Source organism: Varroa destructor, unplaced genomic scaffold (genome assembly GCF_002443255.2).
Source record: "Varroa destructor unplaced genomic scaffold, Vdes_3.0 BEIS01000001.1, whole genome shotgun sequence".
In the NCBI taxonomy this organism is placed as follows: Eukaryota; Metazoa; Arthropoda; class Arachnida; order Mesostigmata; family Varroidae; genus Varroa; species Varroa destructor.
In genome coordinates, this window is record NW_019211454.1 from 7,884,978 (window position 1) to 7,895,713 (window position 10,736).

At 39.4% G+C, this 10,736-nt stretch overlaps 1 protein-coding gene across 4 annotated transcripts; it reads left to right on the forward strand.

Annotated features, from left to right (window-relative positions):
- Positions 1-7,646: 7,646 nt before the first annotated feature.
- LOC111253992 (N-alpha-acetyltransferase 50-like) lies at positions 7,647-10,396 on the forward strand. 4 transcript variants are annotated; one of them, XM_086991184.1, is made up of 4 exons: positions 7,647-7,956; positions 8,280-8,396; positions 8,853-8,942; positions 10,183-10,396. In XM_086991184.1, the coding sequence occupies exons 1-4, from the start codon at positions 7,792-7,794 to the stop codon at positions 10,366-10,368; spliced, it is 558 nt and encodes a 185-aa protein (XP_086847310.1). In that variant the 5' UTR covers positions 7,647-7,791; the 3' UTR covers positions 10,369-10,396. The 4 variants fall into 4 exon arrangements, with proteins under 4 accessions (XP_086847310.1, XP_022670122.1, XP_022670113.1 ...); XM_022814387.2 differs by having other exon boundaries at positions 7,651-7,956; positions 8,847-8,942; XM_022814378.2 differs by having other exon boundaries at positions 7,651-7,956; positions 8,853-8,969.
- Positions 10,397-10,736: the final 340 nt, after the last annotated feature.

The following is a 10,736-nucleotide window of genomic DNA, read 5'->3' on the forward strand; positions in this document are numbered from 1 at the left end:
ATTATTGCTTATAATGTTACATTCAAGTAATGCTCGATCTTAAAACTTTTTTTCCCCACTACGCTCAGAGGTTTTTATGACTGCAGATCGAGAACGACGTTAAGTAGATCATACAAACTTTCTATACGTGAAATATATATATAGATATAAATATATATATAGAAATTATCTACACGTGTGTAGATCTTTTTTTCATAACCATTGCATAATTAGGCTGGAATATACGTGAGGGCTGTTATAGCGTCATTCAGTATTCTATAGTTTATCTCTGAAAACGTGGCCTTCGAAAATGGAACCATTTGATCGAGGATTGTCCTGTACTAATCGTTAGTAACCCACTCGATCTACGGCGGCGATCAATATTTCTTAGCGCACCCCTTAGTCTAAATAGCATAACATATGTGCTTTGCGTAAAACGTAAAAAACAGCTCGCATAAATATGCCTCATAAATAGATGTTGGATGGATGACCATAGGGGTTGCTTTTACAGTGCCTGAAACGAGAAATTGAGAATCGTTGCAGGAACGGAACAGGCCGTTTTAAAACGTTTCTGCATAGCAGCGCAGAATTTGTGTTGGGTTCATTTATCGATCGGTAACACGGTTGCAGCTTCCGGCATTTCCTGGGCTTTTTCTCACATACAGACCAATTTTATAAAGTAATTTGTCAATTTTCAATCAAATTGACCACCATTTTCGTTGTTCTAAAACGGGTGGACTCAATGTATGAAAGCTACAACTTTTACGACGTTACTATTCGCTTCTACCATGGGATAACGCTTATTTTGGGCCAGTGCGTATTGTTTGGTCCGATTAGTTGTGTTGCTGAAGTTGGATCGTCACCGACGTCCTTTGCAGTGATAACTACGATTTCATTTTCCACGACCACTATCGGTCGAGGGGTGGATTAATCGAGGTGTAAGGTTATGGAGGTTAGCGTTCGGTAAATAAGTCGATCCGAACCAGTAAATCAAGGACTAGTGGCGATAGGGTTGATCTTCACTCTCTAACAGTGTCTCGTCTTTCAGGTGTCCGAACCAATCCTGAAGGTACAGCCGATGCTAGACCTGGTCTATAGTTTACAGCTGACCTACTTAAGAGCGCTGACTCTGAAAGGACAGAGGCATCATGTCACGTAAACTTCCAGACACAACTGCTGGTCAGTTTCCAGCGAGGTTGCTTTAGTACCTGCTATTCTGTCAACTTCAGCCTTATTCACGGCTGTTGTGAAACTATTGTGAAGTTGGCATTTATTATTATAGTCGGTAAGCAAACTTGGACTACGCTCTGATGACGTTTGCCTGCTAATCCTAGAAACATATTGTGGCCCACCTCTGAATCCGAGCACAAGCACACTTCGCTTCATGCTGGGCGCCAGCTGTGTTGTGAACTTGTGCCTAACAGCTATACTGGGCGAAGAATTCGAAACATAAAAAGGCCCTAAGTAAGAAAGGCAGATAGGAGCAATGTCAAAAAGTGAACCAAGTAATAATTGTCCGAACGCAGCAGTTCCGTCCTGCAGGCTCATATGGAAATGTAGGAGTTACACTGAATTCTGTCGATGCTTGTTTCTTTAATCTAAATTGTTTCGACGGATCACTGCTAGCTTGGATAGAGCTTGGCGAGATGTACTTATTTCGTTTATTACCAATCTATTCGGTATTACCGCCGCAATGGCTCTTCTCTGGTAACACCGTTCTGTATATCTGTTGTGGCTACATAAAACAGAACGGGAACCACTAGCGTTACTCTCTTTTCACTTCAACGTAGCACTAAGGATGCCCGAAGCAACATTTCTACCATAGCTTAGGTGGATAATCTAGGATATCGTTTAACCGCAATCGCTGAATAATAAGGAAATAGGTTTAGGCCCCAGAGTATTCTTATCGGACATATTAACTTCGATCATATAATCGGTGCTCCTTCTGAAAACATCAGACAAATACAATCCAAATGCTAGCATGTGTGTACTGAACTTTCCGAGACTAGCTAGCATTCATGGCAAGGTCATTAAGGGTTAAACTTGCTCCAGACCCATTACTCAACAATGCTCGATTATGATTAACTAATAAATGATGACACTAGCTGATCCATACCTCTGCATTGGGCACACCTACCGATCACGGGTAAGGATACTGTTGCGCAAGTTTAACTGAAACCAGGAGGAATATGTCTCACTGGTTTCGACATGTTTGTGCTACGTCTACCCGCTGTAGTGCGTACTATCTCATCGTGGCTCTTCGACTATTTTAGAATTTTTCTAGTATACTGTCCTTTTACTTCTTCAACACATATTACCAATTATCCGCCGATAACAAGTATAATTACTCCTCGAAACTAAATTTGTATTAAATTAAGTATTCAATACTATAGTTATCGAGGTAGTTTCGTGAGCGGAACTATAAGTTGTCCAATGAATTTCCGGTGACAGGCGTTGATAAGTGTGTCACTTGAATGGCCAAGTTGACCTACAGAGCAGTACACATTTTTATTCAGTGAATATAATAAATCAACCTCCGGTAAATCATTAGATATACCCGAGGAGAAAATTAACTAAGGAATATCAAATCGGATTTTTACAGTCCGGAACTAGATTAAATTATACAAATGTTCCAATATTTTTCACATAGTAAAAAAAAAAGCAAATTTTTTCAATACTAGGATTTTCAGTTTATCGAGTAGTTGAATTATGCGCACGCAAAAAAAAATTTCCAAGCTATTTGTATTCTCATTCATTTTCGGCATTTATTTTTTTTTAAACAAGTCTGTGCTATTTGCGTGTTCCAAGTTATGCCTGAAATGCGTTAGAGATATGAGCGTTGAATCGAGGCCTAAAACTAACTTACTTCTCCCTAACATACGAAGAATAGACCAATTCTATTCTTTGTACTTAGCGTCTTAGTTTGAGTCGGCTTGAATTGGAGACTATTGATTCGAATGATAAATCTATCAATGAGCATTTATTATCCCATTGAGGATTCACTACAGTCGGAGCATCACTGAATAAAGGTGGCGCGTTATGAGGTAGTTATCTTCTTCCTCATCGGCCATTTTGCTGCGAGTTTGGATTGCTAGATGAACGTGTATCTCGTTATGATAAATTAAAGTCAGTTACTCTGTTCTCTGGATCCGTTACGGGTAAATCGAAGAGCTCTGAAAGAATAGTTGTGCGTTGGTTGGATAGCGTCGCAGTTGTATGAACGCAGATTCTGGGCGCTAATGTGGGTCGACCCACAGTTCGTTATCGAGTCATAGAGAGGCATAGCCTCAGATCATTGAGGATCAATATCCGACACGTATATTTCCAAACGCGAAGGTGCCTCGTTGCTCACCTATAGGGGAACTAAATGTAGGGGGACATAACTCCGTCACAAATTTGTCACGTCGATGACAGGTCTATTTTTTTTCTTTATTTTCATTGTTACTTCTTGGGTCATTTCGAAGAGTAGAAAAATATCGAGCGACCGTTCTCCATCAGAAGTACACCTTTTGGATGTCATTACAATATGTAAGGTTCTCGCGTAATTAACTTCCGATAAAATCTACATAATGAGAGTGGTTTAGCCTAGTCCGAAAAAAACACGCCACTGGTATGCTTACAAGTCGTTCAGTATTAAAACACAGGAAATTTTTGAGGTGCTGTGATCGTTTTAACTTACATTAACCGTTGACCGCAAGAGTTAAATCAGCATGCCACATAACCTAAATGCTTAAAGAAAAGAACCGCCATTAAAAACGAGTCGGTACTCCGCGAGCAGCCGAAGTCTTGGTACGTCACACAGAAATTTGGTCGTCGTATGGTGACTTAGTCCAACAAACAGAAGAAGTCGGCTTAGGACACGGGAGTACACGGGCGACAGCTCGTGAAAGTACGGCCCTTTTTACTCAGTGGGCAATGAATCTGCAAAATTCGTCACTAAAGAAAGGCGAATATGGACCTTATTAAGAAGAAGAAACGGCCAAACTCACGGGCACTACGACGAAAACAGAGCATCCGTCAGAGAAACGAGAGGTGTCGACGTCCGCGATTGCGTCGTATAACGGAAGTTGTGCGATCTGTTAGTTGGTTTTCGAATCCTGCTCGATGCGCGTACAAAAAAATCGCGAGGCGGTATGGACGGCAGAACGTAATGTTGACTAAGGCTAGACGCTAAGGAACACCTGCCGCGATATGGGGATACTTTACCGATAAACATAGCCGACTTGTAATAGATTAAATATTACTACATCTACGGCCATGTCAGAGTGGTTGTAAGCCAGTTTGTTTAAATATATATTCGGCTTATAGTTTGATAAAATGAAGACACCAGAAACAAGAAACACTATTTCTGAACAAAATCTCTTGATTGATACAGCTGTGATTCATTAGGTTTTAGATTCATATCTTAATGAATGTAGCCGTCATTCATTCCTTATTAGTCTTATTATATTAAAAACTGAGATCCTTATTAGCCTCAGAAGATTTTTATTGGCGGGGGTCTCATTAAAATACTGTCGTCACTTACTAGGCCAGTCTACACAATGTAGTTTTTCTGCGGAAGAACTAAATAATATAGGTAACCTCCCTGTACGTTAGTTGAAAAATGCCCATAGCCGTAACCCGACTGTTGTTCCTCACCGTGTTAAATATCAGTAGTGAATGCCTCTATGTTCTCGAACACACATTAGGGTATTTTTAGTGTAGTAGATTGTACTATTCTCTATCCCAACGGCCAGACGGCCAAACTCTTTGAAACTTCCAAGTACCATATGGCTTTTTGTCTTTACTACACAGACAGACGGCCAAACTCTTTGAAGCTTTCAAGCACCATATGTCTCTTTTCTTTGGCACAATAACCAGATGGCCAAATTCATATCAGATGGCACTATTCCCTATCATAACGGCCAAACAGCAAAACCCTTTAGGGCTTCCAAGTAACGTATGGCTCTACAACGGCTAGACGGCCAAACCCGTTGGGGCTTTCAAGCACCCAATGGCACTATTCCCTAATTGCAGTTCCAGTCAAATGTGAGCTTAATTTAAGTCACTGAACAAGCAGCTGTTAATTAAACGAAAAACAAAAAGGCACGTTGGTTCCGTAGGACGGTCCAGTGATAGTCTGACGTCCTTTCTGTGCAGCTGAGTAGAGCAAAACACTCCTGGACCCCATGTATCAGACGCATTTATTTACATAATACTTACGTAATTATAGCATCCGTTTCATAGTAAATATTCGTCATAACACTTGCCCGTATATGACTAAATTTCTTAAATACACTTTTCATTCTAATCAATATTGACAATAAAAGTTTTGTTCGCAAAGCCAAGAACTTATCCAAAAAACTTTAGTAATCTTACCTGGTTCTCCTCATCCGTTTGCTCATCTGAGTCAACTTTATTCGGCATTTCAGTGTGCTCGAAAGCCTCAATAAGGTCTAAGTCATTTCCTTCGAGTTCAGACTGTGCTATTGAATGTTCGGCTATAACGTCAATATCTCGACTAGTAGATGTAGTAACAGATGTTGTAGGAGACTGTACACTTGGGCCGGGTGTTCGTGTAGGCGTCCTTATCAGATGGTGTAACCAACGTATAAAATCGTCCCTTGTACGAATACGTCACGGGAATGATACAGAGCAATATCCAACTAACCAACACAGTGAATCCCTTAGCCATTGTTACGCACATCTTCTTAACCGTAATACATAAACAAGTCTACAACTGCTTCTTGGCCTGACACTGTTTTTGACTCGGGCCGGTTGATCGACTAACGGATAGTGTGAAAATGTGGTAGTAGTGCTGTTAAGGTTAGTTACGCGTAAAACTCTGAAGCTTTGAAGACAGTCGTGCGTCTGCAGCTACGGCAAAATCAGATAAGAGATTCCATTACGTAGAAAACAAAGTAGTCCCACAAGAGGACGACCGAGCTTCGCATGCCGTGCACTCTAAAAATATGAGCATAATTTTTCGATGTACTTTTAGGCATTGAATATTGTCGATTAGTCATGTAGCTGCCTGTTAATACCTCAGAATGATGTACGGTTATACGTTCATTGGAGCGTTGTACATTTTTAGCTGATCGGAGGAGTATGTAAACTAAATACACTCTTCTAGCTGGGGATTTTATGTAAAGGGCATGTACATCCTTTCGTCCTCACACAGTATTCGAATAGGCTGTGAACTCGTACTGTTGACCTTAGCGCATAACGGCCAAATCAAACAGTTTCTTATCGTCGAAAGTTGCCTTATATATGATCAAATGGCCATAGTCTAGCTGAAGTCCTTTTAGATAATTAAAGGCTTACTTTTTTCGACTTGCGGGGTGCTTTATGGCAAAGTCATCTAACGACTTAAACAACATCTGATCACACCCTAATAAAGGTTAAACACGCAAAATCGTTTGGGCTTATCTTCGATATGCTTCACTGATGATAATTCATATATCGAAATAGAGTAGGTGTCAAGGCAGGACACCGTATGGTCATATCTGCCTAACCCCCAAGTAGTAACTGAGTATTACGCTGACAGAATTACCTTCATATATTCATTTCATAGTTTCATATATTTATAGAACTGTAGCAAGAATATATAGCATCTATGTATAGTAATTAAAAAAAAACCGAATAAGATAATCTAAATTTTAACCCTGAACATTGGAAGTACAGCACAGTGGGATCCTTGTTACAGACTGGATGACAACAGCTAGACTTGGGTTCGACTAGGCAGATCGGTTTTGCGCAGAGCAGATTGAAAGATTTTGGTAAGTTAAAGTGGACTTGATTTTATCTCGACGACGGTTTTATCACATATTGAACATATTATCTAGTTCACACGCAAGGTTGTATACACAGTGCGGTATATTGCTTCCAGTGTCTGTCTCAAAGGGAAATAGGCTCAAAGCTGTGCTAAATCGATGCCCTACAAGGGTAGTACCAATATACGTTACGTTGTTACATTAAATTGTTTAACCTGTGCTAAATTCGTTTATTTGCGGCTAAACGGAATCTTTTTTTTGTTAAACCTTTACTCGTTTAAGTTTTCAAATTATGCTATCTTCGTATGCAAGAAAAAAATTAGGAATAAGTTCGTATATCACTCAACATTAACAAATATCAGCGCGCATAAAATGAAGCTAAATCGCAGCTTTATTTAAGGTATTTTATCGATCCTATCCCAAAAGTTATTTAAAGCCTTTGATCGTCGATGTTTGGTGTAGACGATTCCTTAGGAAGATTCCGTTGAGGTAGTATTACATCTGCATTTATCATCTCAGCACACAACTTTATTGATTATCCAATGAAAGTTATGCTTTCCTATAGTCCTAATTCCATGGTATAGAATTTAGCGTGTAGATACTATGTACCGTAAATGACAGCCATGACTTGACACGTCCGATCATTAAGAGCCTCATTTCAAGCAAAGAGATGTCTGCTATGAGAAAAATATAATATTGTTATATGTCAACAATGCCAAAAGATATATGGAGGTGGGGTGGCTACGAGGGGCGGGCATCTCATGGGTTCCGTAGCAGTGCCCGAAAATCCCAAAGTTGGAAGCTATGATGCGCTTCAGGCTGAGCTTAATATTCCTATATCCCAGAAAGCTATATTCCATGTATTTAGAGTAACTGAGCTGTATAAATAAATGAAGGTATTGAAAGCAGATGGCACACTACCCTGTCTGCAGGTTAGCAGAAATCCTGGCGATCCTAGCGCACCTGTGTTCAAATTTTGATTTCGCTAATTAGAACAATTTAACGGTGTTTAAGTTGTCTGCGGCGGAAAACGACGCTTACCTCTGCATTTGTAGAAATTATGTTGGAAGAATCATCAAATTCGGAGGACTCAACGTCACCAAAATCATTCGAAAAAGCTACTGTTAGAATTTCCTATCGACGACTCCGTCCGTCGGACGTGGAAGCCACGTTTGTTCTAGCTAATTCCGTCTTGCCCCTTTTCTACCCAAGGTTTTTTCTGAAGGTGAGTACTGCTTCTAAAAAATATGTCTAGTACAGGGTTGGCCAATACAAGTACATCGCTTTAAAGCTTTATCAACTGTACTTACCTATCGAAGAAGGTGAAAAATATAGGAAATCGGAAACAGCCATGTTGAACAATGAAGAACGTAAATTACAGTACCTTCCAATGGACGCAGTTTATCCTTGTTATCATTGTTTATTATTTGTAGAGCGTTGTTATTTAGTAGGAATCGAATGTTCCGTCACTAGATTTCAAAAGTTTTATGGATACGGTGTTAATTACACCACTTTTTTAACTTATCTTTTTTATCTTAATGTTCTTAGAAAGTTATCGACTCTACGACGGGTACAGCTATCGGCGCTTTCAATGAGGACGAAAAATTGGTCGGCTTCATTTTGGGGGATTTTGACCTAGTCTTTGTTCCCAGGGCATTAACCCAGGTGCGTTTACTATTCTCGTCCATTCTCAAGGAGATCATTTCAACTGCTCGTAGTGTTTTATTTAATCTAAACATATTATTCATAATAGTTTTCGCGAAAATTTTACGTTTCGTTACCCCTGTTAGGATACTACTAATAGTCCAAACTACCGGCCAACGCTCTAAATCTACATTATTGCGTTTCTCAAAACTCTCCCATTGAAGATTTTAAGAGCAAGGTCGCAGCTATGTAGTTGTTCGATAAAGTTTTGTCTTTTGAATGTAAGGCCCCAGACCTAAAAATAGGTTTTGTTTTAGATGCAAAATGCATTTAGATTATAATAAAATAACATTTTACATGTATAATAATAATTGAGCAAAATGTATTTTATAGAATATGAGTATATTTTTTACATGCATATGTATAAGCATATGTAGCAAAAGTTTCTGAATCCAAGATAAACATTTTCAGTTGCAGGTAGAGCAAAAGAAGGGCTTTTGTATAATGCTGGTAGGCGTAGACAAGTCGTTTCAATCTCTTGGCATAGGCACGCGATTAGTAAAATTGGTAATTGATCCAGAGAGCTCTCCAACGGTTTGTATAATTCATGTCACACGTACGAGGGCAAGAGTAGGCTTATACTAGGAAAAATATTAAGTGATGAGAGCCAATTTGCCGTCAAAATAGTATTCCTGCTAACTCAAAACCGATCCTTTTCCTATACGAGAATCCCTCTTCCCGATTTCAAAACTCATGTCGTTTTCCACCGTAAGTCTACTCTTTCGCCCTTGCTTTTGTTTCTGTATATGCATATATCTACCTTATAAAAGATTCCTCGGAAACGCTTTGTCGTTGCTCAATATATGACGAAAGGTGGTAACCTATAGCACATCCCGAAATGTTTACTTTGATGCAATGGCGACAAATTGCTGGGATACAAAGAGTGTTACGGTAATAGCAACAAGTGGTAGCTTTATCCAATAGCCTCGCGACATTGAATGAGGTACAGAAAGCTCAGCTGGACTCCGTCATAGTGAAGAGGTAACGTGTTCGCCTACTAGCAGAAGTAACATGGAGGTGTTCTAGGATCAAACCCGGATGCGGACACGGTTCGTTTCGAGCTGGAGGGGGCCAGCCTTTCATGGAAATATATATTAGTAGTATCGAACGTGAAATTCGTAAACACTTAGTCAGTCACTTTAATCAGGTGAGGGAAACATGATCGCAGGGTTGAGAAAAGGATCTGATTTTGACACGTTTACTTGGTGTAACTTTAGACAGAACCTTTTTTTAGATATTCAAAACAAGGTCGCGTCGTCTAGTCATAGGTGTATGAGCTTATCTAAAAGATCTAGATATCTAAATCTTCTAACACAGCAGGATGGTAGACTATTAGCGTTGAAAAACTTCTAGGTAATTTGACAGGCAAATTTTTCGACCTGCCCTCTTTCAATACGAGTTTTGGGATGACTATTGCGCCTATTATGTATCGCATAAAGTACCAAACGAAATATCGGTTAATCAACCATGATGTGGTCGAAGTATATACAGATAAAAACCACAATTAATAACCAAGTATACATATGGCGTACAAAGTCAGAGCACAAAGTACCATGCGTAATCTGTCGCCCTTGCTAACTTGTGTTTATACAATCAACTAACACTACGCCCGAGAAAGGAACTGCCCAAAGGAAGGCCGTGCAAGATGGTAGCTATAATCAGTGGTTTGTCGATTAAATGCCCTATTTTTGCCCTGTCAACACAGCAAAAACAGCATTCGTGATAATCAACAAAATCTTATTGTTAGATAGCAAATGCGGATTTCGTGTATCTACACGTCATGACGGAACACCTTCGAGCGATTCGAGTTTATGAAAGTGTCGGATTTAAGCGAATGGTTGTTTGGCCGAAGTACTACGCCCTTAATCCTGCAAGAGACGCCTTCGTCATGTTCAAGCTCGTTTCACCGAAATTCAAGGGACAATTTCTCTAAATCATTCTTAATAAAACCGCAAATTTGCATGACGTAAAGCGTAAATATATATGAGATTGTTCTTCGAATTAATTACCTTCGGACGTTCGCTCCGTTCCGTTGGTTTTTGCTTGCATGTATTGTGTAATACGCATGGTCAATATGGAGCACTTTTTAAATGATTGTAGAAATGCTGAAATTACAGAAAACGGTCTTCTTGCTTGCTTCTTAACCTGGGTCAATTCTATTCAGCGAAAGTTTCTCTTTTGTTCGTATTTGTTATTTGGGTCATTATTTTCAGCTCAGTCACATAGAGGAAAATCGTAAAAAAGTGTATAGCATATTTAATATTTTGTTAAATTGAAGTTAGAGATATTTTTTACAAGTAA